Source organism: Oncorhynchus masou, chromosome 6 (assembly GCF_036934945.1).
Source record: "Oncorhynchus masou masou isolate Uvic2021 chromosome 6, UVic_Omas_1.1, whole genome shotgun sequence".
NCBI lineage: Eukaryota > Metazoa > Chordata > Actinopteri > Salmoniformes > Salmonidae > Oncorhynchus > Oncorhynchus masou.
Window position 1 is genome coordinate 10,511,286 of NC_088217.1, and position 27,083 is coordinate 10,538,368.

Consider the following 27,083-nt stretch of genomic DNA (forward strand, 5'->3'; position numbering starts at 1 on the left):
CAGCCATTTACAGTACATAACCCTTGTAAACCCAGTACATAACCCTTATAAACCCAGCCATGTACAGTACAAAACCCTTGTAAACCCAGTACATAACCCTTATAAACCCAGTACATAACCATTGGAAACCCAGTACATAAACCTTGGAAACCAGTACATAACCCTTGTAAACCCAGTACATAACCCTTGTAAACCCAGTGCATAACCCTTGTAAACCCAGTACATAACCCTTGTAAACCCAGTACATAACCCTTATAAACCCAGCCATGTACAGTACATAACCCGTGTAAACCCAGTACATAACCCTTATAAACCCAGTACATAACCCTTATAAACCCAGCCATGAACAGTACATAACCCTTGTAAACCAGTACATAACCCTTGTAAACCCAGTACATAACCCTTGTAAACCCAGTACATACCCCTTATAAACCCAGCCATGTACAGTACATAACCCTTGTAAACCCAGTACATAACCCTTGTAAACCCAGCCATGAACAGTACATAACCCTTGTAAACCCAGTACATAAGCCTTGTAAACCCAGTACATAACCCTTATAAACCCAGTACATAACACTTATAAACCCAGTACATAACCCTTGTAAACCCAGTACATAACCCTTGTAAACCCAGTACATAACGCCTATAATGCCAGCCATGTACAGAACATAACCCTTGTAAACCCAGTACATAACCCTTGTAAACCCAGTACATAACCCTTATAAACCCAGTACATAACCCTTGTAAACCCAGTACATAAACCCAGTACATAACCCTTGTAAACCCAGTATATAACCCTTATAAACGCAGTACATAACCCTTGTAAACCCAGTACATAACCCTTATAAACCCAGTATATAACCCTTATAAACGCAGTAGATAACCCTTGTAAACCCAGTACATAACTCTTGTAAACCCAGTATATAACCCTTATAAACGCAGTACATAACCCTTGTAAACCCAGTACATAACCCTTGTAAACCCAGTACATAACCCTTATAAACCCAGCCATGAACAGTACATGTCAGAGGAAATGAAGTCTTAATGGGGTTCTTTATTTGACAGTGTAATGCCACTGGAGTTCACCCACCACATTGTACAGTCATCTTATGTCTGTTGAAAAAGCACCAACTGCTTCCAGCTGTTTAATTCAATCTCACTTTTTCCTTTAAACAATAACAATAATTATTTTCTATTAAAATCATGAATTAATGACAAAAGTACAGGATGTATAAAATACTAACACTGTTACCTCTCCTCCCTGACAGCCAGTAAGAAGTCTGGAGAGCCTCTAATCATCTCAGACATAAAGAAAGGCAGTATGGCTCACAGGTACGGTCTGTATGGATGGCTTCAGGCCACAGACTAATGACTTGGGTTCAATTGTTTGAGCTTGTGACGGTTCATTTTGTTCTCCTACAGAGAGAGACAGTTCACTGTAATTATTATTATTATAATAATTAATTAATTAGTGAAGGTGTAAACTTGGCAGTAGAAACATATGTACTTAACATATATACGTATTTGACCTCTCAGCTTCATTGTCAAATAAAATAAAAAATTGCTGAGGAAATGTACGAGTCTGCTGTTAATGATAATGCAGCGGATTTTCCAAAGGTTGCTTTTGGTGCATATCTCCCGGTAGTTATTGGAGTCAAATTTGTCTCCACAAGTCCTTGCTTCCAAATATTGGGGAAGATGCCAGAGCTGAGGATGATGTTAAAGAGTTTAAGTATAGCCAATTGGAATTTGTGGTCTGTATATTTAATAATTTAGAATACCGTCAAATCCACAGGCTTTTTTGGGTTGGAGGGTTTGTATTTTGTCGTATATTTTATTCAATGTAATTGGAGAATCCAGTGAGTTCTGGTGGTCTTTAATAGTTGATTCAAAGATTTGTATTTGATCATGTATATGTTTTTGCCATTTGTTCTTTGTTAAAGAGCCAAAAAGATTGGAGAAGTGGTTTACCCATACTTCTCCATTTTGGATAGATAATTCTTTGTGTTGTTGTTTGTTTCGTGTTTTCCAATTTTCTATGGATTCTTCAATTACTTTGAGCTGATTTCTGACGTGCTGTTCCTTCTTTTTCCGTAGTGTATTTCTGCATTGTTTCAGTGATTCACCATAGTGAAGGAGTAGGCTCAGGTTTTCTGGGTCTCTATGTTTGTGGTTGGACAGGTTTCTCAATTTCTTTCTTAGGTTTTTTGCATTCTTCACCAAACCATTTGTCATTGTTGTTAATTTTCTTAGGTTTTCTGATGGAATTTACTTTTGATGTGTCAGCTAATAGGTAACTATACTGTTCAGGCTTCCTACTGCTAAGTGTACACCTTCACTATTGCAGGAAAACATTTTGTTGTCTAATAAAGTTGTCTAATTTGTTGTTGGCCAATAGTTTTCTGGTAGGTGTCTACACTACCTTCCTTCCATCGAAAGCATTTGTTAATATTTTGCAGTTTGTTGGGCTTCGATGCCTCGTGGTTGATTATTACTCTGTTCAAGTAGAGTCTGATAGTGGCGTCAGTGGGCTGACTGTGAACGCTCTCTGAGAGACTCTGGGTTGAAGTCGGTGATAAAGTAGTCTACAGTACTACTGGCTAGAGATGAGCTATTGGTGTACCTACTGTAGGAGTCCCCTCAAAGCCTACCATTATATACACTAAACAAAAATATAAACGGGTTGGTCCCATATGTCATGAGCTGAAATAAAAGATCCTAAATATTTTCCACACCCACAAAATCATATTTCTCTCAAATTGTGTACACAAATGTGTTTACATCCCTGTTAATTAATGAGCATTGGTGAGCATATAATCATTTCTCCTTTGCCAAGATAATCCATCCACCTGACATGTGTGGTATATCAAGAAGCTGATTTAACAGCATGATAATTACACAGGTGCACCTTGTGCTGGGGACAATTAAAGGTCACTCTCAAATGTGCCGTTTTATCACACAACACAATGCCACAGATGTCTCAAGTTTTGAGGGAGTGTGCAATTGGCATGCTGACTGCAGGAATGTCCACCAAAGCTGTTGAATATTAATTTCTCTACCATAAGCCACCTCCAATGTAATTTTAGAAAATGTGGCAGTATGTCCAACCAGCCTCATAACTGAAGACCACGTGTAACCACGCATGCTCAGAACCTCCACATCCAACTTCTTCACCTGCAGGGTTGTCTGAGATCAGCCATCCAGATAAGCTGGTGAAACTGTTGGTTTGCACAACCAAATCATCTCTGCCCAAACTGTCAGAATCTGTCTCAGGAAGCACATCTGTTCGTCTGCTCGTTGACCTCACCAGGTGTCAGGATTTGGCCAGGGTTGTTCCGGGTTTTTGTCAGTAGATGTCCCCATTGTGCTTTTTGTCCCTGTGTTTTTCCCTTGATCCCCATTATTGTTTGCACCTGTGTCTCGTTATCCCTGATTGTATTTAAACCCTTTGTTTCCCTCAGTTCTGTGCTCTGTGTTTGTATGTTAGCACCCTGCCCTAGTGTTCTGTGTGCTCTTGTCGATTCCGGGTGAAGTTCTTGTGGTATTCTGTTTTTTTGTTTTTGTTTATTTTTTGGTGAGTTTCTTTTGAGGTCTTTTGTGTTTTTCCTACCACCTTTTGGATTTGCCATTTTTTGTATTTTAGGATTTTTTCTTTATTAAATACACCGTCTTAAGTACTGCTGTGTCTGCCTCATCTTCTGGGTTCTGCTGACTATTCGTGGCTCAGTTGGTTAAGTGACTGTTTCTCACTCCGGAGACCCAGGTTCGAAACCGGGTCCTGACAGAAACACAGAGCCAAAAATGAACCCAGAGGCAGCCAGTTCCCAGGACCTTTTTGCCACGCTGTCCCACCACCAGGAGACTGTCCAACGCCACGAAGCCGCCCTGGTTCAGCAAGAGGCCTTAATGGCTAGACATTCTCATCTTCTGTCGGAGATGCTGACTTCCATAAAGCAGATATCTGATCGACTTACCCCGGCAACGGTTCCCGTCCCAGTACCTCAGGTTCACGTACCCATGGCAGTTAACCCCCTGGCTGAACCTCGTCTTCCACCTCCCCAATGGTTCTCAGGTGATCCAAGTGCTTGTAAAGGCTTTCTCACTCAATGTTCTCTCTCCTTTGAGCTGCAACCTTCGTCGTTTCCCACCGACCGGTCTAAGATCGCATATATCATTACCCTGCTGTCGGAAAAAGCCCTGGCCTGGGCTACTGCTGTGTGGGATGCCCATAGTTCCTGCTGTGCCAGCTACTCTGCCTTTGCTGAGGAATTCAAACGAGTGTTTCAAGGCCCAAGCAGTGGTTCTGACTCAGCCAAACAGCTCCTGACTCTCCATCAAGGTTGGCGCAGCGTGACGGACTATGCCATCCAGTTCCGCACGGTGGCAGCAGCGAGTGGCTGGAACAACGAGGCGCTCACGGTGTGCTTTCTGAAAGGCCTTTCCGACACTATCCAAGATGAACTGGCCACTCGGGAACCACCGGACAATCTCGAGTCCCTGATCAAGTTGGCCTCACGCATTGACCAGCGTCTGAGAGAGAGAGAACTCAACCGTAGACCTCTAGCCCCTATCAGTCCCAGCTCCGAGTCCCCACCTTTATCATCGCTGGCTCCACCGGAACCCAGGCAGATTGGACGCATCTCCCAGGCTGAGAGAGACCGCCGGATGAGGGAGCGACGCTGTCTATATTGCGGCAAACCGGGCCATTTCCGTTCCACGTGTCCCGGGCTCCAGGGAAACGCTCTGTCCCGTACAGACCGGGGGAACTGTAACGGGAAACATAACCTCCTCCCATCCGTCCAACTCCCGTCTGCTCATTCCAGTCACCCTCTCCTGGGACAACCACAAGCTTCACCTTCAAGCCTTGGTAGACTCTGGAGCCGCAGGTAACTTCATGGATGGTGTCTGGGCGAAGGAGAATGGCGTTCCCTCTGAACCTCTAAGTGACCCCATGAGGGTTACTACATTGGATGGAAGCCCTTTGGGATCTGGACTTGTCACTCATGTCACTACCTCCTTGAGACTTTCAGTTTCACAACACCAGGAATTGATGAACTTTCATTTGATCTCCTGTTCCGAGTTCCCTCTCGTCCTTGGATACCCCTGGCTTCACAGCCATAACCCTCACATCGACTGGTCTGTGGGCACTATCAAGCAGTGGGGTCCTACGTGCCAAGCTACTTGTATTTTCCAGAATTCCCGAGTTCTACTCCCGAGTCTTTAGAATCCATCGACCTGACCCGAGTTCCCGAGTGTTACCATGACCTCAAACTGGTGTTTAGCAAACAGAGGGCCACCATGCTACCACCCCATAGATCTTACGATTGCCCCATCGACCTGTTTCCGGGCACTTGCCCCCCAGGGGTCGGATCTTTTCCCTATCTCCACCCGAACGAGCTGCTATGGATACCTACATCAAGGACTCTCTGGAAGCAGGCCTCATGCGTCCATCAACCTCCCCGGCGGGAGCAGGGTTTTTCTTTGTGGCCAAGAAAGATGGTGGATTACGTCCTTGCATCGACTACCGGGGACTCAATGACATAACCGTCCGTAACCGTTACCCGCTACCCCTTATGGCCACAGCCTTCGAGCTGCTCCAGGAAGCAGTTGTTTTCACTAAGCTTGACCTGCGGAACGCATACCATCTTGTGCGGATCAGACCTGGTGACGAGTGGAAGACCGCTTTCAACACGCCTACTGGTCACTATGAATACTTGGTGATGCCCTTCGGCCTGACCAACGCCCCAGCGGTGTTCCAAGCGCTCATAAACGATGTGCTTAGGGATATGCTTAACATATTTGTGTTCGTTTACTTGGATGACATCCTCATCTTTTCGAGCTCCCTTCAAGAACACACTAAGCATGTCAGACAAGTACTCAAACGCCTCCTGGACAGCCATCTGTACGTTAAGCCGGAAAAATGTGAATTCCATTCATCCCGAGTACAATTCCTGGGATTTGTAGTGGAACCCGGTCGAGTCCAAATGGACCCTAGGAAGGTAGGGGCGGTAGCGGATTGGCCCACCCCCAAATCCGTTAAGGATGTTCAGCGTTTCCTGGGCTTCACAAACTTTTACCGCAAGTTCATCAAGAACTTCAGTTTGGTGGCAGCTCCTCTCTCAGCTTTAACCAAAGGTGGCAATGCAAGGTTTGTGTGGGGAAGAGAAGCTGAGACGGCCTTCCAAGGACTCAAGCAGCGCGTCCTCTCTGCTCCCATCCTGATACTACCGACTACGGATGAACCATTTGTGGTGGAGGTAGACGCATCTGAAGTTGGTGTTGGAGCTGTCCTGTCTCAGAGGGGTGAAGACAAGAAGCTTCATCCGTGCGCTTTCTTCTCACACCGGCTTACCCCGACTGAGAGGAACTACGATGTGGGGGATCGTGAACTCCTAGCGGTTAAGATGGCATTGAAGGAATGGAGACACTGGCTCGAGGGGGCTTCTCACCCGTTTCAAGTGCTTACGGACCACAAAAATCTGGAGTATATCCAGCAGGCGAAGCGATTGAACTCTAGACAAGCTAGATGGTCTCTTTTCTTCAATCGATTCCAGTTTATCCTCACCTATCGGCCCGGGTCGAAGAATCTCAAACCGGATGCCCTGTCCCGAGTCTACGCTCCTGCCATTCGAGATGACACGGACATGCCTGTCCTTCCTGCTGCTAAGATTGTGGCTCCGATCTCGTGGCAAGTTGAGGATACTGTGAAACGTGCTCAAGCTAGCGAACCGGACCCTAAAGGAGGCCCTGCCAATCGGTTGTTTGTCCCCAAGGCAGTGAGGACTCAGGTCCTTCTGTGGGGGCACTCCTCTCGCCTCACCTGTCATCCGGGCGTAGGTCGCACCTTGGAGTTCATCCAGCGTAAGTTCTGGTGGCCTACCATAAGAGAAGACGTTGCCACTTTCGTCAATGCCTGCCCCGTGTGCTGCCAGGGCAAATCTTCTCACCTCCGCCCTCAAGGACTCCTTCACCCTTTACCTGTTCCCCACAGACCCTGGTCCCATATCTCATTGGACTTTATTACTGGACTTCCTCCATCCCATGGCAATACTACTATCCTAGTCATAATCGACAGGTTTTCAAAGGCGGCCAGGTTCGTCCCTCTGACTAAGTTACCTTCTGCCAAGGAAACGGCTGAGTTGGTAATTAATCATGTGTTCCGAGTCTTCGGCATTCCTCAAGATGTGGTTTCTGACAGAGGTCCCCAGTTCGCCTCAAGGTTTTGGAAGGCCTTCTGCCAACTCATGGGGGCTTCTGCCAGTCTATCTTCAGGGTACCATCCGGAGTCCAACGGCCAAACAGAGAGGATGAATCAAGAGCTGGAAACCACCCTCCGATGTATGACTCGTGACAACCCGTCCACATGGTCATCCTTTATTGTTTGGGCCGAATACGCGCACAACACCTTGCGCTCCTCCTCCACTGGTATGTCCCCGCACGAGTGTCAGTTTGGCTATGCTCCTCCATTGTTCCCGGACCAGGAGGCAGAAGTCAGAGTGCCTTCAGCCTTGAGGTTCGTCAGACGCTGTCGGCTTATGTGGAGGAAGACCCGTCTTAATCTGATGCGTTCCTCACAGAGGTATCAACAACAAGCCAACAGACGTCGCCGTCCCGGGCCTACCCTGCGCCCGGCCAGAGAGTCTGGCTTTCCACAAGAGACTTACCTCTACGGGTGGAGTCTCGCAAGCTGTCCCAAAAATACATCGGTCCCTTCAAGGTTGCCAGGAGAGTTAACCCAGTTTCTTATCGCCTACACTTACCCAGATCCCTTAAGATTAATCCCACATTTCACGTGTCATTGTTAAAACCTGTTGTTTTTTCTCCCCTTGTCCCGGCAGACAGACCTCCCCCTCCGCCTCGTGTCATTGGAGGCCAGCCGGCTTATACCGTCCACCGGATACTGGATTCCCGCCGGGTGCAGCGGTCCTGGCAGTATCTGGTGGACTGGGAAGGCTACGGTCCTGAGGAGCGCTCCTGGGTTCCTGCCAAAGACATCCTGGACCCTGACCTCATTCGTCAGTTCAGGGTCCTCCACCCTGAGAGAGCTGGTAGGAACGTCAGGAGCCGTTCCTAGGGGGATTCTGTCAGGATTTGGCCAGGGTTGTTCCGGGTTTTTGTCAGTAGATGTCCCCATTGTGCTTTTTGTCCCTGTGTTTTTCCCTTGATCCCCATTATTGTTTGCACCTGTGTCTCGTTATCCCTGATTGTATTTAAACCCTTTGTTTCCCTCAGTTCTGTGCTCTGTGTTTGTATGTTAGCACCCTGCCCTAGTGTTCTGTGTGCTCTTGTCGATTCCGGGTGAAGTTCTTGTGGTATTCTGTTTTTTTGTTTTTGTTTATTTTTTGGTGAGTTTCTTTTGAGGTCTTTTGTGTTTTTCCTACCACCTTTTGGATTTGCCATTTTTTGTATTTTAGGATTTTTTCTTTATTAAATACACCGTCTTAAGTACTGCTGTGTCTGCCTCATCTTCTGGGTTCTGCTGACTATTCGTGGCTCAGTTGGTTAAGTGACTGTTTCTCACTCCGGAGACCCAGGTTCGAAACCGGGTCCTGACACCAGGGTCTTGACCTGACTGCAGTTCGGTCTCGTAACCAACTTCAATGGGCAAATGCTCACCTTCGATGGCCACTGACACACTGCAGAGGTGTGCTCTTTATGGATGAATCCTGGTTTCAACTGTACCGGCAGATGACAGAGAGCGTTATGGCGTCATGTGGGCGAGCGGTTTGCTGATGTCAACGTTGTGAACAGAGTGCCCCATGGTAGTGGTGGGGTTATGGTATGGGCAGGTATAAGCTACGGACAACAAACTCAATTGCATTTTACCGATGGCAATTTAAATGTGCAGAGAAATCGTGACGAGATCCTGAGGCCCAATTTTGTGCCATTCATCCACCTCCATCACCTCATGTTTCACCATGATGATGCATGACCCCATGGATCTGTACACAATTCCTGGAAGCTGAAAATGTCTCAGTTCTTCCATGGCCTGCATACTCACCAGACATGTCACCCATTGAGCATGTTTGGGATGCTCTGGATCAACATGTACAACAGCGTGTTCCAATTCCGCCAAATATCGAGGAACTTCTCACAGCCATTGAAGAGGAGTGGGACAGCATTCCACAGGCCACAATCAACAGCCTGATCAACTCTATGTGAAAGAGATGTGTCGCACTGCAAGAGGCGAAACGTGGTCACACCAGATACCCACTGGTTTCCTGATCCACACCCCTATCTTTGTTTTAAGGTATCTGTGACCAACAGAAATCCATACATTAGGGCCTAATTCATTTATTTCAATTGACTGATTTCCTTATATGAACTGAAATTTGGTAAAAACTTTGAAACCGTTGCATTTTACGTTTATATTTTTGTTCAGTGTACCTACCCAGTATGCGACAGAGCTGCAGGAGTTGTGACCCGTTTTTGTTGGTTAGGTTGTCATAGGTGTGGTTATGTTGTCATATGTGTGTCTAGAGGGGCATATGGGAGAGAGAATGATGTCACTTCCAGGTAGGTGTTTGTACCCCTGTGTGCTGAGGGTGTCAGGTTCTTAAGGTCACCACAGACTAGTACATGTCCCTGGGCCTGGAAATGATTGATCTCCCCCTCTGGGATGGAGAAGCTGTCATTGTTAAAGTATGGGGATTCTAGTGGAGGGAATATAGGTAGCACACAGGAGGACATTTTTCTCTCTTGAGATCATTTCCTTTTGCATTTCTAGCCAGATGTAACGTGTTCCTGTTTTGATTAACTTAATAGAGTGAGTTAGATCTGCTCTATACCATATTATCATATGTCCTGAGTCCCTTCTCTGTTTCACACCTGGTAGTTTGGTGGATGGGACTACCAGCTCTCTGTAACCTAGAGGGCAATGAGTGGGTCCATCTTCTCTATACCATGTTTCTTGTTGGATGAATTTCAAATGTATTTGGTGAAGTCCAGGTTCCTGCTCTTTAGGCCAAAGACAGATGATCTCAGGCCTTGGATATTACAGGATGAGATAGTGAAGATGCTCTCTCTGTCTCTCTCTCTCTCTCCCCCCCTCTCTCTCTCTGTGTCTCTCTCTCTCTCTCTCTCTCTCTCTCTCCCCCTCTCTCTCTGTGTCTCTCTCTCTCTGTCTCTCTCTCTCTGTCTCTCTCTCTCTCTCTCTCTCTGTCTCTCTCTCTCTCTCTCTCCCCCCCCCTCTCTCTCTCTCCCTCTACCCAGGACTGGTACCCTGGAGCCAGGTGACAAGCTGCTGGCCATAGACAACATCAGACTGGAGAACTGTTCCATGGAAGACGCCTGTCAGATCCTACAACAGGCAGAGGACCTGGTCAAACTCAAGATCCGCAAGGACGAGGACAACTCAGGTGAGCCTACTGGGAGGCAGTTAGGAAGTAGTATATGTAACAGGAGTATGGTATATAGAGAAGACATATATACATACTGATGAATCAATCAATCAGATCCCAAATAATTAACAGAAGCAGAAGCACAGTGGCAAAGAAAAACTCCTTCAGTACCAGACTTTACCACACAGTGGCAGTATTGTCTACAAATAGCCACAACCATTTCTTCTTCTGCCAAACACAATCCTGATTCAACAAGCTATCACCCACCAGTATTGTAGTGTTTTAGACACACAAATGGCATGATTAAATACTAGTGACCTATAGTGTTATATAGTTCATACTCTCTACCAAATATCAGATGCAGCTCTATAAATAGCAGATACGTTTAATCAGATGCAGCTCTGTAAATAGTGGATAGGTTTATAGCTTTGCTGTCTGATATGAAAGCATAGAAGCATTTCCTGTAGCAGCAGATGACTCAGTTGTCTTCCTCTCCCTCCTTTCCCCCCTTTCTCTCCATTGGTGAGATCTGCAGACGCGTTTCACACATGTCCTGATTCTAAGAATAAAGCCATCACGGGTATATTATAAAAGGGCCATTTTCATTTCCATGATGCATTTCTTATACTGTGTGGAGGATGAACAGCCCATCCGTCAGACATTATTGAAATTGTATTGCTTTCTGCCTGCCTGTGAATTCTGGATTTTTAGTATGTCTAGGGAGCTGTGTGATTACCTCTGCCTTAAAGTGTAGCTATGCCCTGAATCTCTCTCTATCTATCTCTCTATATCTCTCTATATCTCTCTATATATCTCTCTATATCTCTCTCTCTCTCTATATATATATCTCTCTATATATCTCTCTCTATATATATATATCTCTCTATATCTCTCTCTATATCTTTCTCTATATATCTCTCTATATCTCTCTCTCTCTCTATATATCTCTATATCTCTCTATATCTTTCTCTATATATCTCTCTATATCTCTCTATATCTCTCTCTCTCTCTATATCTCTCTATATATATCTCTCACTCTCTCTCTCTGTCTCTCTCTGTCTCTCTCTGTCTGTCTCTGTCTCTCTCTGTCTCTCTCTCTGTCTCTCTCTGTCTCTCACTCTCTTTCTTTCTTTCTGTCTCTCACTCTCTTTCTTTCTCTCTGATTTCCTGTATACCCTGAAGTCACCCCGCCCCCCTCTCTCTAATGGTCTCTCCTCCCTCCCTTTCTTCCCTCTCCCTCTCTCTTACCTCCCCCCTAGATGAACAGGAGACGTCTGGTTCTATCATCTATACGGTGGAGCTGAAGAGATATGGAGGCCCCCTGGGCATAACCATCTCAGGGACAGAGGAGCCATTTGACCCGATCGTTATCTCTGGCCTCACCAAGAGGGGCCTGGCTGAGAGGTGAGACAGCCAGGGCCAGGACAGGGGGGCACAGGGGCAGGGGGGACAGAGGGGCCTGGCTGAGAGGTGAGACAGCCAGGGCCAGGACAGGGGGGCACAGGGGCCTGGCTGAGAGGTGAGGCAGCCAGGGCCAGGACAGGGGGGCACAGGGGCAGGGGGGACAGAGGGGCCTGGCTGAGAGGTGAGACAGCCAGGGCCAGGACAGGGGGGACAAAGGGGCCTGGCTGAGAGGTGAGACAGCCAGGGCCAGGACAGGGGGGCACAGGGGCCTGGCTGAGAGGTGAGACAGCCAGGGCCAGGACAGGGGGGCACAGGGGCAGGGGGGACAGAGGGGCCTGGCTGAGAGGTGAGACAGCCAGGGCCAGGACAGGGGTGACAAAGGGGCCTGACTGAGAGGTGAGACAGCCAGGGCCAGGACAGGGGGGCACAGGGGCAGGGGGGACAGAGGGGCCTGGCTGAGAGGTGAGACAGCCAGGGCCAGGATAGGGGGGCACAGGGGCAGGGGGGACAGAGGGGACAGAAGGACAAAGGGACAGGGGCCAGCGTTTCATCTCTAGCCCCACGGTCAAGGGCCCTTTGTGGGTCTGGCCATGCAGGCCCTGGCCCTCTTCACCCCTCTCTACCTTATGGAGTCAGAACACACTACATCCCCCTCCTCCCTCCTTCTGCCCCCCCACCCTCTCTCTCTCTTAAACTCTCTCTCTCTCTCTCTCTCTCTCTCTCTCTCACTTTCTCTCACTTTCTCTGTCTCTCTCTCTCTCTCTCTCTCTCTTACTTCTCTCAATACAATTCAATTCAAACTCACCCCCTTTGTCCCCCCTACCTCCCACGCAGCCAGAGATCACAACCCCTCATCTTTTAATAGATTGACAAGGATTTAACTTTTAACGCCCACCAACCACAGTGTGTGTGTGTGTGTGTGTGTGTGTGTGTGTGTGTGTGTGTGTGTGTGTGTGTGTGCATACGACACATGGCCTATGTACTCCTCTAACATGTGAACTGAAGAAAGCCTGATTCCCTTCTACACTGCTCATAGCGTTCTGTTCTCATACAGACCACCAGTCACAGACTTGGGTTCAAATAGTATTCAAAATGTATTAGTGTTTTGCTTTAGCCTGCCTGGAGTGCCAGATGGGCGGGGTTTACAGTTTTGCCACAATTCTATTGGTTCCATTGCATCAGACAAGCTCAAACAAGCCCAGATAAAAGTATTTGAAATTATTTCAAATACTATTTGAACCCAGGCCAACACCAGTCCCGTACCGCTAGCTTATGTACATTTTGATCAACATGCATTTAAGTTTATTTATATTATTTGTCATGTTTTTTTGTGTAGACCTGGTTTCAAATAGTATTTTGAAATATTTCATACTTTAGCCGCACTTGATTGAGCTTTTCTGGTGCAATGTAACCAATAGAATAGTCCCCAAAAGTGCAAACCCCAAAGCGTCCTGAATCCAACACTCTAAATATTTGATAGAAAACAAATACTTCTTTAACCGAGGTCTGTTTATAGCATCAACAGAGTGGGGGCTCTATCGTATCGGCTCGTCAGAGATCACAGACAGACAGACAGACAGACAGACAGACAGACAGACAGACAGACAGACAGACAGACAGACAGACAGACAGACAGACAGACAGACAGACAGACAGACAGACAGACAGAGGCTTATCATTGTTTGACCTCGATCATGATCGCTGTTCCTGCAGGTTGTGACTCATTGGCACACGCTCAAATCTTGACTCATATGTTTGTGTATATCTAACCAGATAAGGGAATCTGTTTTCATTTCTACCAGAGTGGGGACTTTTGGGTCAACTTAACGGGCAGAGCTATTCTGCATGTTTACGGCTGTTATATAAACAACTAATGTTTTTTTAAACAGGATCTCTTTTAGTAAAGGGATGGTATCTATGAAAATAATTGATTACATTAAATCATTAGGTATGTTGGATGGATTAAACACGAGGCCATGACAAATCATCACGATCCATCTTATAGGCACAATTACATTACAGTACTGCCATCAAATAAATCCTCTCTAATTTACCATCTCCATAAAGTAGGACCTGGAGTATTCCCACCAAGTATTTCCTGACTAGAGATTTTCCTGGTCAGGTCACGTTACCATGAAAAACGACCTGGCTGGTCCCACTTAAGCTATTTGTCAACATTCCAGGACCCATAATAATTTACACTGATCTAGAATCAGGTTCCCCCCTTTCTATATAATCTTATTCGTCATGATCTAAAAGACATTATTATGATCCTGGATCAGCTTTCCTACTCTGAGACCCTGACACCCTACGACACCAGAGATCCTACCATTTAACCTGTCGTCTTCCCCGTAGGACCGGAGCCATCCATGTGGGAGATCGTATCCTGGCTATCAACAGTGTCAGTCTGAAGGGCAAGCCGCTCAGCGAGGCCATTCACCTGCTACAGATGGCCGGGGAGACGGTCACACTCAAGATCAAAAAACAGGTCGACAGTAAGTGTTCACAAAATCAATCAATCGACTTCATTAATAAAAGGCCGTTTTTTTTAACAGCAGCTGTCACAAAGGGCTTTTACAGTAACCCAGCCTAGACCCCAAAGAGCAAGCAGGAAGGACTCCTCATCATCTTTTACAGTAACCCAGCCTAGACCCCAAAGAGCAAGCAGGAAGGACTCCTCATCATCTTTTACAGTAACCCAGCCTAGACCCCAAAGAGCAAGCAGGAAGGACTCCTCATCATCTTTTACAGTAACCCAGCCTAGACCCCAAAGAGCAAGCAGGAAAGACTCCTCATCATTTTTTACAGTAACCCAGCCTAGACCCCAAAGAGCAAGCAGGAAAGACTCATCATCTTTTACAGTAACCCAGCCTAGACCCCAAAGAGCAAGCAGGAAAGACTCCTCATCATCTTTTACAGTAACCCAGCCTAGACCCCAAAGAGCAAGCAGGAAGGACTCCTCATCATCTTTTACAGTAACCCAGCCTAGACCTGAAAGAGCAAGCAGGAAAGACTCCTCATCATTTTTTACAGTAACCCAGCCTAGACCCCAAAGAGCAAGCAGGAAAGACTCCTCATCATCTTTTACAGTAACCCAGCCTAGACCCCAAAGAGCAAGCAGGAAGGACTCCTCATCATTTTTTACAGTAACCCAGCCTAGACCCCAAAGAGCAAGCAGGAAAGACTCCTCATCATCTTTTACAGTAACCCAGCCTAGACCCCAAAGAGCAAGCAGGAAAGACTCCTCATCATCTTTTACAGTAACCCAGCCTAGACCCCAAAGAGCAAGCAGGAAGGACTCCTCATCATCTTTTACAGTAACCCAGCCTAGACCCCAAAGAGCAAGCAGGAAAGACTCCTCATCATCTTTTACAGTAACCCAGCCTAGACCCCAAAGAGCAAGCAGGAAGGACTCCTCATCATCTTTTACAGTAACCCAGCCTAGACCTGAAAGAGCAAGCAGGAAAGACTCCTCATCATTTTTTACAGTAACCCAGCCTAGACCCCAAAGAGCAAGCAGGAAAGACTCATCATCATTGCTGATGATACATGTATTACAGTAGAGGTGGCAGGAAAGGTAATGGTGGCAGGTAGCGTAGCCAGTAACCGAAAGATTGCTGGTTTGAATTATGTGAGCAAGGCACTTCACTCTAATTTCCTCCAGGGGTGCTGTACTACTATGACTGACCCTGTACAACAACACCTATCATACTACTATGACTGACCCTGTACAACAACAGCTATCATATTACTATGACTGACCCTGTACAACAACTGATTACACTGCACCTATAATACTACTATGACTGACCCTGTACAACAACACCTATCATACTACTATGACTGACCCTGTACAACAACACCTATCATACTACTATGACTGACCCTGTACAACAACAGCTATCATATTACTATGACTGACCCTGTACAACAACTGATTACACTGCACATATCATACTACTATGACTGACCCTGTACAACAACACCTATCATACTACTATGACTGACCCTGTACAACAACACCTATCATACTACTATGACTGACCCTGTACCTATGCTGGGTATGTGACAATAAAATCTAAATATATATATACACAGTATATCGCAAAAGTGAGTACAACCCTCACGTTTTTGTAAATATTTGAGTATATCTTTTCACGTGACAACACTGAAGAAATGACACTTCACTACAATGTAAAGTAGTGAGTGTACAGCTTGTATAACAGTGTAAATCTGCTGTCCCCTCAAAATAACTCAACACACAGCCATTAATGTCTAAACCGCTGGCAACAAAACTGAGTAAAGTGTCATTTCTTCAGTGTTATCACATGAAAATATATACTCAAATATGTACAGGGGGATGTACTCACTTTTTTCTTGATTTCCCAACATGTTTGGGCCTTCCTCTGGTATCAGCCTGGTGTCAGCCTGGTGTCAGCCTGGTGTCAGCCTGGTATCAGCCTGGTGTCAGCCTGGTGTCAGCCTGGTGTCAGCCTGGTCTCTGGTGTCAGCCTGGTGTCAGCCTGGTGTCAGCCTGGTGTCAGCCTGGTGTCTGGTGTCAGCCTGGTCTCTGGTGTAAGCCTGGTCTCTGGTGTCAGCCTGGTGTCAGCCTGGTCTCTAGTGTCAGCCTGGTCTCTGGTGTCAGCCTGGTCTCTGGTGTCAGCCTGGTGTCAGCCTGGTCTCTAGTGTCAGCCTGGTCTCTGGTGTCAGCCTGGTGTCAGCCTGGTCTCTAGTGTCAGCCTGGTCTCTGGTATCAGCCTGGTCTCTGGTGTCAGCCTGGTCTCTGGTGTCAGCCTGGTGTCAGCCTGGTCTCTGGTGTCAGCCTGGTCTCTGGTGTCAGCCTGGTGTCAGCCTGGTCTCTGGTGTCAGCCTGGTCTCTGGTGTCAGCCTGGTGTCAGCCTGGTCTCTGGTGTCAGCCTGGTCTCTGGTGTCAGCCTGGTATCAGCCTGGTACTCTGGTGTCAGCCTGGTCTCTAGTGTCAGCCTGGTGTCAGCCTGGTCTCTGGTGTCAGCCTGGTCTCTGGTGTCAGCCTGGTCTCTGGTATCAGCCTGGTACTCTGGTGTCAGCCTGGTCTCTAGTGTCAGCCTGGTGTCAGCCTGGTCTCTGGTGTCAGCCTGGTCTCTGGTGTCAGCCTAGTCTCTGGTGTCAGCCTGGTCTCTGGTGTCAGCCTGGTCTCTGGTGTCAGCCTGGTGTCTGGTGTCAGCCTGGTCTCTGGTGTCAGCCTGGTCTCTGGTGTCAGCCTGGTCTCTGGTGTCAGCCTGGTCTCTGGTGTCAGCCTGGTACTCTGGTGTCAGCCTGGTCTCTGGTGTCAGCCTGGTCTCTGGTGTCAGCCTGGTGTCAGCCTGGTGTCTGGTGTCAGCCTAGTCTCTGGTGTCAGCCTGGTGTCAGCCTGGTCTCTGGTGTCAGCCTGGTCTCTGGTGTCAGCCTGGTCTCTGGTGTCAGCCTGGTGTCTGGTGTCAGCCTGGTGTCTGGTGTCAGCCTGGTCTCTGGTGTCAGCCTGGTCTCTGGTATCAGCCTGGTGTCAGCCTGGTGTCTGGTGTCAGCCTGGTCTCTGGTGTCAGCCTGGTGTCAGCTTGGTCTCTGGTGTCAGCCTGGTCTCTGGTGTCAGCCTGGTGTCAGCCTGGTCTCTGGTGTCAGCCTGGTGTCTGGTGTCAGTCTGGTGTCTGGTGTCAGCCTGGTGTCAGCCTGGTGTCAGCCTGGTCTCTGGTGTCAGCCTGGTCTCTGGTGTCAGTCTGGTGTCAGCCTGGTCTCTGGTGTCAGCCTGGTCTCTGGTATCAGCCTGGTGTCAGCCTGGTCTCTGGTGTCAGCCTGGTCTCTGGTGTCAGCCTAGTCTCTGGTGTCAGCCTGGTGTCAGCCTGGTCTCTGGTGTCAGCCTGGTCTCTGGTGTCAGCCTGGTGTCAGCCTGGTCTCTGGTGTCAGCCTGGTGTCAGCCTGGTCTCTGGTGTCAGCCTGGTGTCAGCCTGGTCTCTGGAGTCAGCCTGGTGTCTGGTGTCAGCCTGGTGTCAGCCTGGTCTCTGGAGTCAGCCTGGTGTCTGGTGTCAGCCTGGTCTCTGGTGTCAGCCTGGTGTCTGGTGTCAGCCTGGTCTCTGGTGTCAGCCTGGTGTCTGGTGTCAGCCTGGTGTCAGCCTGGTCTCTGGTGTCAGCCTGGTCTCTGGTGTCAGCCTGGTGTCAGCCTGGTCTCTGGTGTCAGCCTGGTGTCAGCCTGGTCTCTGGTGTCAGCCTGGTGTCAGCCTGGTCTCTGGAGTCAGCCTGGTGTCTGGTGTCAGCCTGGTGTCAGCCTGGTGTCAGCCTGGTCTCTGGAGTCAGCCTGGTGTCTGGTGTCAGCCTGGTCTCTGGTGTCAGCCTGGTGTCTGGTGTCAGCCTGGTCTCTGGTGTCAGCCTGGTGTCTGGTGTCAGCCTGGTCTCTGGTGTCAGCCTGGTGTCTGGTGTCAGCCTGGTCTCTGGTGTCAGCCTGGTGTCAGCCTGGTCTCTGGTGTCAGCCTGGTCTCTGGAGTCAGCCTGGTGTCTGGTGTCAGCCTGGTGTCTGGTGTCAGCCTGGTCTCTGGTGTCAGCCTGGTCTCTGGTGTCAGCCTGGTGTCAGCCTGGTCTCTGGAGTCAGCCTGCACCTAATCAAAAGGGGATCATCTCCCAGAAGCTTGTCTGGGGCATAAAACCTCTAAAGTCAGACAATAAAAGGTGTGATTGGCGCCGCACTCAGAAAGATGTTGCATAAAGCGGGATTGATTTACAAATATGTTCTCTGCATCAGGGATAGTGTACACAAATGTTTCTGCTTTTCAGCCGAATAGCCGCTAGCCAAATACCCGTACCCACCATCTTAAATGTACCTTGCCAGGACTGTACGTCCTCTACATTTGCATAGTAGGAGACGTACACCCTCAAGGGGTAAACATTTTGAGGACATCTGAGACGTAACAAACCATTTGTAGTTTGACATTTAAACAAACTGACAAAGACATAAATCCAGGCAGGGTTGGTGAATTTGATACAGCTGGTGAGCTGAGTGATGCTGTAGTTTGCTGGTGAGCTGAGTGATGCTGTAGTTGGCTGGCTAGCTGAGGGATGCTGTAGTTGGCTGGCTAGCTGAGGGATGCTGTAGCTGGCTGGCTAGCTGAGGGATGCTGTAGCTGGCTGGCTAGCTGAGGGATGCTGTAGTTGGCTAGCTGAGTGATGCTGTAGCCTGCTAGCTGAGAGATGCTGTAACTGGCTAGCTGAGTGCTGCTGTAGCTGGCTAGCTAAGTGATGCTGTAGCTGGCTAGCTGAGTGATGCTGTAGCCTGCTAGCTGAGAGATGCTGTAACTGGCTAGCTGAGTGCTGCTGTAGCTGGCTGGCTGAGTTCTGCTGTAGCTGGCTAGCTGAGTGCTACTGTAGCTGGCTAGCTGAGTGCTGCTGTAGCTGGCTGGCTAACTCAGGGATGCTGTAGCTGGCTAGCTGAGTGCTGCTGGCACCAACTGCGGCTCTGGCTTATACAGAACAATGTGGCCTCTGCCTCCTCTGTCCAGGCTCCAACACTGTCCAACAGATACATACTGTTGGTGGTCTCAGAGAATCCCCTAACAGCTCATCTTTCTAATTCATGTGCTATGAGGTCTATGTGGGTCTGAGGTTTTACTCCCCATAAAACCACACAATAATCATTATGTACAATGAAGGAAAACAACTGAACTGTTTTCAGCGTTGGTCACTTTGATCATTTCTCTGAGTTTAAATAAAATGATCCGCTTAGAAATTAGTATGATGTATGATCACATTAAAATGTTTCCATGGACAAACAGTTAAGGCTGTAATGCAGTCGTCTGGTGGTAAATCAAATGTTGTTTATGACATGCTGATTGTCATTACATTAGAAGGGACCACAGTCAGAGATAGAAACGTTTGTTTTGCGTAGAAGTAAACTGTGTAGCTGAATAGCGTGCAGTGGTTGTTGTTGTGGTTGTGCAATGGGTGTTGTTGTGGCATTGGCCCTGACAGATAAACAAATAGACTACGGCATACATTTTCCAGACCGAGCAAAGGTCAAATACAGGTCTCAGATACTTTCCAATACACCAGCTGTGCTGGATTTAGTACAATGAAACCAATGGAATAATACGGAACGTGCCAAAAGAACGCCAAGCTAAATCAAGAGCATCCGCAGTACTTTCACGTATTTCAGATGCATAATGTACTGTCTATTTGAAAATATTTGACATATGACCAAGGTCTGCTATTTTACTCCCACCCTTGGTCAGACATATGACAACAATGCAGATAGTCCGGGTTGCCATGTGATTATCTGTTCAGGAGTCTTATGGCTTGGGGGTAAAAACTGTATATTTTTGAATATCGTAATTTACTTGTGAAAAATAAAAAGTTCAAATAAAAAACTTATTCCTGAAATTCCAGGGCTGCAATAATAATTATTAAAATAACATCATCATCAACATGTATAGTATAATCACTCATACTGTACAGTACTGTGAGGGTTCTAGTTCTCATCAACATGTATAGTATAATCACTCATACTGTACAGTACTGTGAGGGTTCTAGTTCTCATCAACATGTATAGTATAATCACTCATACTGTACGGTACTGTGAGTGTTCTAGTTCTCATCAACATGTATAATCACTCATACTGTACAGTACTGTGAGGGTTCTAGTTCTCATCAACATGTATAGTATAATCACTCATACTGTACAGTACTGTGAGGGTTCTAGTTCTCATCAACATGTATAGTATAATCACTCATACTGTACAGTACTGTGAGGGTTCTAGTTCTCATCAACATGTATAATCACTCATACTGTACGGTACTGTGAGTGTTCTAGTTCTCATCAACATGTATAGTATAATCACTCATACTGTACAGTACTGTGAGGGTTCTAGTTCTCATCAACATGTATAGTATAATCACTCATACTGTACAGTACTGTGAGGGTTCTAGTTCTCATCAACATGTATAGTATAATCACTCATAGTGTACAGTACTGTGAGGGTTCTAGTTCTCATCAACATGTATAGTATAATCACTCATACTGTACGGTACTGTGAGTGTTCTAGTTCTCATCAACATGTATAGTATAATCACTCATACTGTACAGTACTGTGAGGGTTCTAGTTCTCATCAACATGTATAATCACTCATACTGTACGGTACTGTGAGTGTTCTAGTTCTCATCAACATGTATAGTATAATCACTCATACTGTACAGTACTGTGAGGGTTCTAGTTCTCATCAACATGTATAGTATAATCACTCATACTGTACAGTACTGTGAGGGTTCTAGTTCTCATCAACATGTCTAGTATAATCACTCATACTGTACGGTACTGTGAGGGTTCTAGTTCTCATCAACATGTATAGTATAATCATGCATACTGTACGGTACTGTGAGGGTTCTGGTTCTCATCAACATGTATAGTATAATCACTCATACTGTACGGTACTGTGAGGGTTCTAGTTCTCATCAACATGTATAGTATAATCACTCATACTGTACGGTACTGTGAGGGTTCTAGTTCTCATCAACATGTATAGTATAATCACTCATACTGTACAGTACTGTGAGGGTTCTAGTTCTCATCAACATGTATAGTATAATCACTCATACTGTATGGTACTGTGAGGGTTCTAGTTCTCATCAACATGTATAATCACTCATACTGTGCAGTACTGTGAGGGTTCTAGTTCTCATCAACATGTATAATCACTCATACTGTGCAGTACTGTGAGGGTTCTAGTTCTCATCAACATGTATAATCACTCATACTGTACAGTACTGTGAGGGTTCTGGTTCTCATCAACATGCATAGTATAATCACTCATACTGTATGGTACTGTGAGGGTTCTAGTTCTCATCAACATGTATAATCACTCATACTGTACGATACTGTGAGGGTTCTAGTTCTCATCAACTTGTATAATATAATCACTCATACTGTACAGTACTGTGAGGGTTCTAGTTCTCATCAACATGTATAGTATAATCACTCATACTGTACAGTACTGTGAGGGTTCTAGTTCTCATCAACATGTATAGTATAATCACTCATACTGTACAGTACTGTGAGGGTTCTGGTTCTCATCAACATGTACAGTATAATCACTCATACTGTACGGTACTGTGAGGGTTCTGGTTCTCATCATCATCTATAATCCTACATACTGTTCTGTACTGTGAGGGTTCTGGTTCTCATCAACATGTATAGTATAATCACTCATAATGTACAGTACTGTGAGGGTTCTAGTTCTCATCAACATGTATAGTATAATCACTCATAATGTACAGTACTGTGAGGGTTCTAGTTCTCATCAACATGTATAGTATAATCACTCATAATGTACAGTACTGTGAGGGTTCTGGTTCTCATCAACATGTATAGTATAATCACTCATACTGTACTGTACTGTGAGGGTTCTAGTTCTCATCAACATGTATAATCACTCATACTGCACAGTACTGTGAGGGTTCTGGTTTTCATCAACATGTCTAGTATAATCACTCATACTGTACTGTACTGTGAGGGTTCTAGTTCTCATCAACATGTATAGTATAATCACTCATACTGTACGGTACTGTGAGGGTTCTAGTTCTCATCAACATGTATAATCACTCATACTGTACGGTCCTGTGAGGGTTCTAGTTCTCATCAACATGTATAATCACTCATACTGTATGGTACTGTGAGGGTTCTAGTTCTCATCAACATGTATAGTATAATCACTCATACTGTACTGTACTGTGAGGGTTCTGGTTCTCATCAACATGTATAGTATAATCACTCATACTGTACGGTACTGTGAGGGTTCTAGTTCTCATCAACATGTATAGTATAATCACTCATACTGTACGGTACTGTGAGATACTGGACAGTTCTGTGAGGTTTCTCGTTCTCATCAACATGTATAGTATAATCACTCATGCTGTACGTTACTGTGAGGGTTCTCGTTCTCATCAACATGTATAGTCACTCATACTGTACGGTACTGTGAGGGTTCTCGTTCTCATCAACATGTATAGTATAATCACTCATACCCTACAGTACTGTGAGGGTTCTAGTTCTCATCAACATATATAATCACTCATACTGTACGGTCCTGTGAGGGTTCTAGTTCTCATCAACATGTATAATCACTCATACTGTACGGTCCTGTGAGGGTTCTAGTTCTCATCAACATGTATAATCACTCATACTGTACGGTACTGTGAGGGTTCTAGTTCTCATCAACATGTATAATCACTCATAGTGCACAGTCCTGTGAGGGTTCTAGTTCTCATCAACATGTATAATCACTCATACCCTACAGTACTGTGAGGGTTCTAGTTCTCATCAACATGTATAGTATAATCACTCATACTGTACGGTCCTGTGAGGGTTCTAGTTCTCATCAACATGTATAATCACTCATACCCTACAGTACTGTGAGGGTTCTAGTTCTCATCAACATGTATAGTATAATCACTCATACCCTACAGTACTGTGAGGGTTCTAGTTCTCATCAACATGTATAGTATAATCACTCATACCCTACAGTACTGTGAGGGTTCTAGTTCTCATCAACATGTATAGTATAATCACTCATACTGTACGGTACTGTGAGAGTTCTAGTTCTCATCAACATGTATAGTATAATCACTCATACTGTACGGTACTGTGAGGGTTCTAGTTCTCATCAACATGTGTAGTATAATAACTCATACTGAACGGTACTGTGAGGGTTCTAGTTCTCATCAACATGTATAGTATAATCACTCATACTGTACGGTACTGTGAGGGTTCTGGTTCTCATCAACATGTGTAGTATAATAACTCATACTGTACTGCACTGTGAGGGTTCTAGTTCTCATCAACATGTATAGTATAATCACTCATACTGTACGGTACTGTGAGGGTTCTAGTTCTCATCAACATGTATAATCACTCATACTGTACGGTCCTGTGAGGGCTCTAGTTCTCATCAACATGTATAGTATAATCACTCATACTGTACAGTACTGTGAGGGTTCTAGTTCTCATCAACATGTATAGTATAATCACTCATACTGTATGGTACTGTGAGGGTTCTAGTTCTCATCAACATGTATAATCACTCATACTGTGCAGTACTGTGAGGGTTCTAGTTCTCATCAACATGTATAATCACTCATACTGTACAGTACTGTGAGGGTTCTAGTTCTCATCAACATGTATAATCACTCATACTGTACAGTACTGTGAGGGTTCTAGTACTCATCAACATGCATAGTATAATCACTCATACTGTATGGTACTGTGAGGGTTCTAGTTCTCATCAACATGTATAATCACTCATACTGTACGATACTGTGAGGGTTCTAGTTCTCATCAACTTGTATAATATAATCACTCATACTGTACAGTACTGTGAGGGTTCTAGTTCTCATCAACATGTATAGTATAATCACTCATACTGTACAGTACTGTGAGGGTTCTAGTTCTCATCAACATGTATAGTATAATCACTCATACTGTACAGTACTGTGAGGGTTCTGGTTCTCATCAACATGTACAGTATAATCACTCATACTGTACGGTACTGTGAGGGTTCTGGTTCTCATCATCATCTATAATCCTACATACTGTTCTGTACTGTGAGGGTTCTGGTTCTCATCAACATGTATAGTATAATCACTCATAATGTACAGTACTGTGAGGGTTCTAGTTCTCATCAACATGTATAGTATAATCACTCATAATGTACAGTACTGTGAGGGTTCTAGTTCTCATCAACATGTATAGTATAATCACTCATAATGTACAGTACTGTGAGGGTTCTGGTTCTCATCAACATGTATAGTATAATCACTCATACTGTACTGTACTGTGAGGGTTCTAGTTCTCATCAACATGTATAATCACTCATACTGTACGTTACTGTGAGGGTTCTAGTTCTCATCAACATGTATAGTATAATCACTCATACTGTACGGTACTGTGAGGGTTCTAGTTCTCATCAACATGTATAATCACTCATACTGTACGGTCCTGTGAGGGTTCTAGTTCTCATCAACATGTATAATCACTCATACTGTATGGTACTGTGAGGGTTCTAGTTCTCATCAACATGTATAGTATAATCACTCATACTGTACGGTACTGTGAGGGTTCTAGTTCTCATCAACATGTATAATCACTCATACTGTACGGTCCTGTGAGGGTTCTAGTTCTCATCAACATGTATAATCACTCATACTGTATGGTACTGTGAGGGTTCTAGTTCTCATCAACATGTATAGTATAATCACTCATACTGTACTGTACTGTGAGGGTTCTGGTTCTCATCAACATGTATAGTATAATCACTCATACTGTACGGTACTGTGAGGGTTCTAGTTCTCATCAACATGTATAGTATAATCACTCATACTGTACGGTACTGTGAGATACTGGACAGTTCTGTGAGGGTTCTAGTTCTCATCAACATGTATAGTATAATCACTCATACTGTATGGTACTGTGAGGGTTCTAGTTCTCATCAACATGTATAATCACTCATACTGTGCAGTACTGTGAGGGTTCTAGTTCTCATCAACATGTATAATCACTCATACTGTACAGTACTGTGAGGGTTCTGGTTCTCATCAACATGCATAGTATAATCACTCATACTGTATGGTACTGTGAGGGTTCTAGTTCTCATCAACTTGTATAATATAATCACTCATACTGTACAGTACTGTGAGGGTTCTAGTTCTCATCAACATGTATAGTATAATCACTCATACTGTACAGTACTGTGAGGGTTCTAGTTCTCATCAACATGTATAGTATAATCACTCATACTGTACAGTACTGTGAGGGTTCTGGTTCTCATCAACATGTACAGTATAATCACTCATACTGTACGGTACTGTGAGGGTTCTGGTTCTCATCATCATCTATAATCCTACATACTGTTCTGTACTGTGAGGGTTCTGGTTCTCATCAACATGTATAGTATAATCACTCATAATGTACAGTACTGTGAGGGTTCTAGTTCTCATCAACATGTATAGTATAATCACTCATAATGTACAGTACTGTGAGGGTTCTAGTTCTCATCAACATGTATAGTATAATCACTCATAATGTACAGTACTGTGAGGGTTCTGGTTCTCATCAACATGTATAGTATAATCACTCATACTGTACTGTACTGTGAGGGTTCTAGTTCTCATCAACATGTATAATCACTCATACTGTACGTTACTGTGAGGGTTCTGGTTTTCATCAACATGTCTAGTATAATCACTCATACTGTACTGTACTGTGAGGGTTCTAGTTCTCATCAACATGTATAGTATAATCACTCATACTGTACGGTACTGTGAGGGTTCTAGTTCTCATCAACATGTATAATCACTCATACTGTACGGTCCTGTGAGGGTTCTAGTTCTCATCAACATGTATAATCACTCATACTGTATGGTACTGTGAGGGTTCTAGTTCTCATCAACATGTATAGTATAATCACTCATACTGTACTGTACTGTGAGGGTTCTGGTTCTCATCAACATGTATAGTATAATCACTCATACTGTACGGTACTGTGAGGGTTCTAGTTCTCATCAACATGTATAGTATAATCACTCATACTGTACGGTACTGTGAGATACTGGACAGTTCTGTGAGGTTTCTCGTTCTCATCAACATGTATAGTATAATCACTCATGCTGTACGTTACTGTGAGGGTTCTCGTTCTCATCAACATGTATAGTCACTCATACTGTACGGTACTGTGAGGGTTCTCGTTCTCATCAACATGTATAGTATAATCACTCATACCCTACAGTACTGTGAGGGTTCTAGTTCTCATCAACATATATAATCACTCATACTGTACGGTCCTGTGAGGGTTCTAGTTCTCATCAACATGTATAATCACTCATACTGTACGGTCCTGTGAGGGTTCTAGTTCTCATCAACATGTATAATCACTCATACTGTACGGTACTGTGAGGGTTCTAGTTCTCATCAACATGTATAATCACTCATAGTGCACAGTCCTGTGAGGGTTCTAGTTCTCATCAACATGTATAATCACTCATACCCTACAGTACTGTGAGGGTTCTAGTTCTCATCAACATGTATAGTATAATCACTCATACTGTACGGTCCTGTGAGGGTTCTAGTTCTCATCAACATGTATAATCACTCATACCCTACAGTACTGTGAGGGTTCTAGTTCTCATCAACATGTATAGTATAATCACTCATACTGTACGGTACTGTGAGGGTTCTAGTTCTCATCAACATGTATAGTATAATCACTCATACCCTACAGTACTGTGAGGGTTCTAGTTCTCATCAACATGTATAGTATAATCACTCATACTGTACGGTACTGTGAGGGTTCTAG

The 27,083-nt window shown here is 45.2% G+C and overlaps 1 protein-coding gene across 1 annotated transcript in view; it reads left to right on the forward strand.

The window, feature by feature from the left end:
- grip2b (glutamate receptor interacting protein 2b) overlaps positions 1 to 27,083 on the forward strand; it is a 217,007-nt gene that overhangs the window by 147,780 nt on the left and 42,144 nt on the right. Inside the window, exons 15-18 of the mRNA XM_064967506.1 lie at positions 1,269 to 1,332; positions 10,213 to 10,358; positions 11,600 to 11,744; positions 14,100 to 14,239. Coding sequence (XP_064823578.1) covers positions 1,269 to 1,332; positions 10,213 to 10,358; positions 11,600 to 11,744; positions 14,100 to 14,239 — 495 coding nt within the window. The remainder of the gene's footprint in view (positions 1 to 1,268; positions 1,333 to 10,212; positions 10,359 to 11,599; positions 11,745 to 14,099; positions 14,240 to 27,083) is intronic.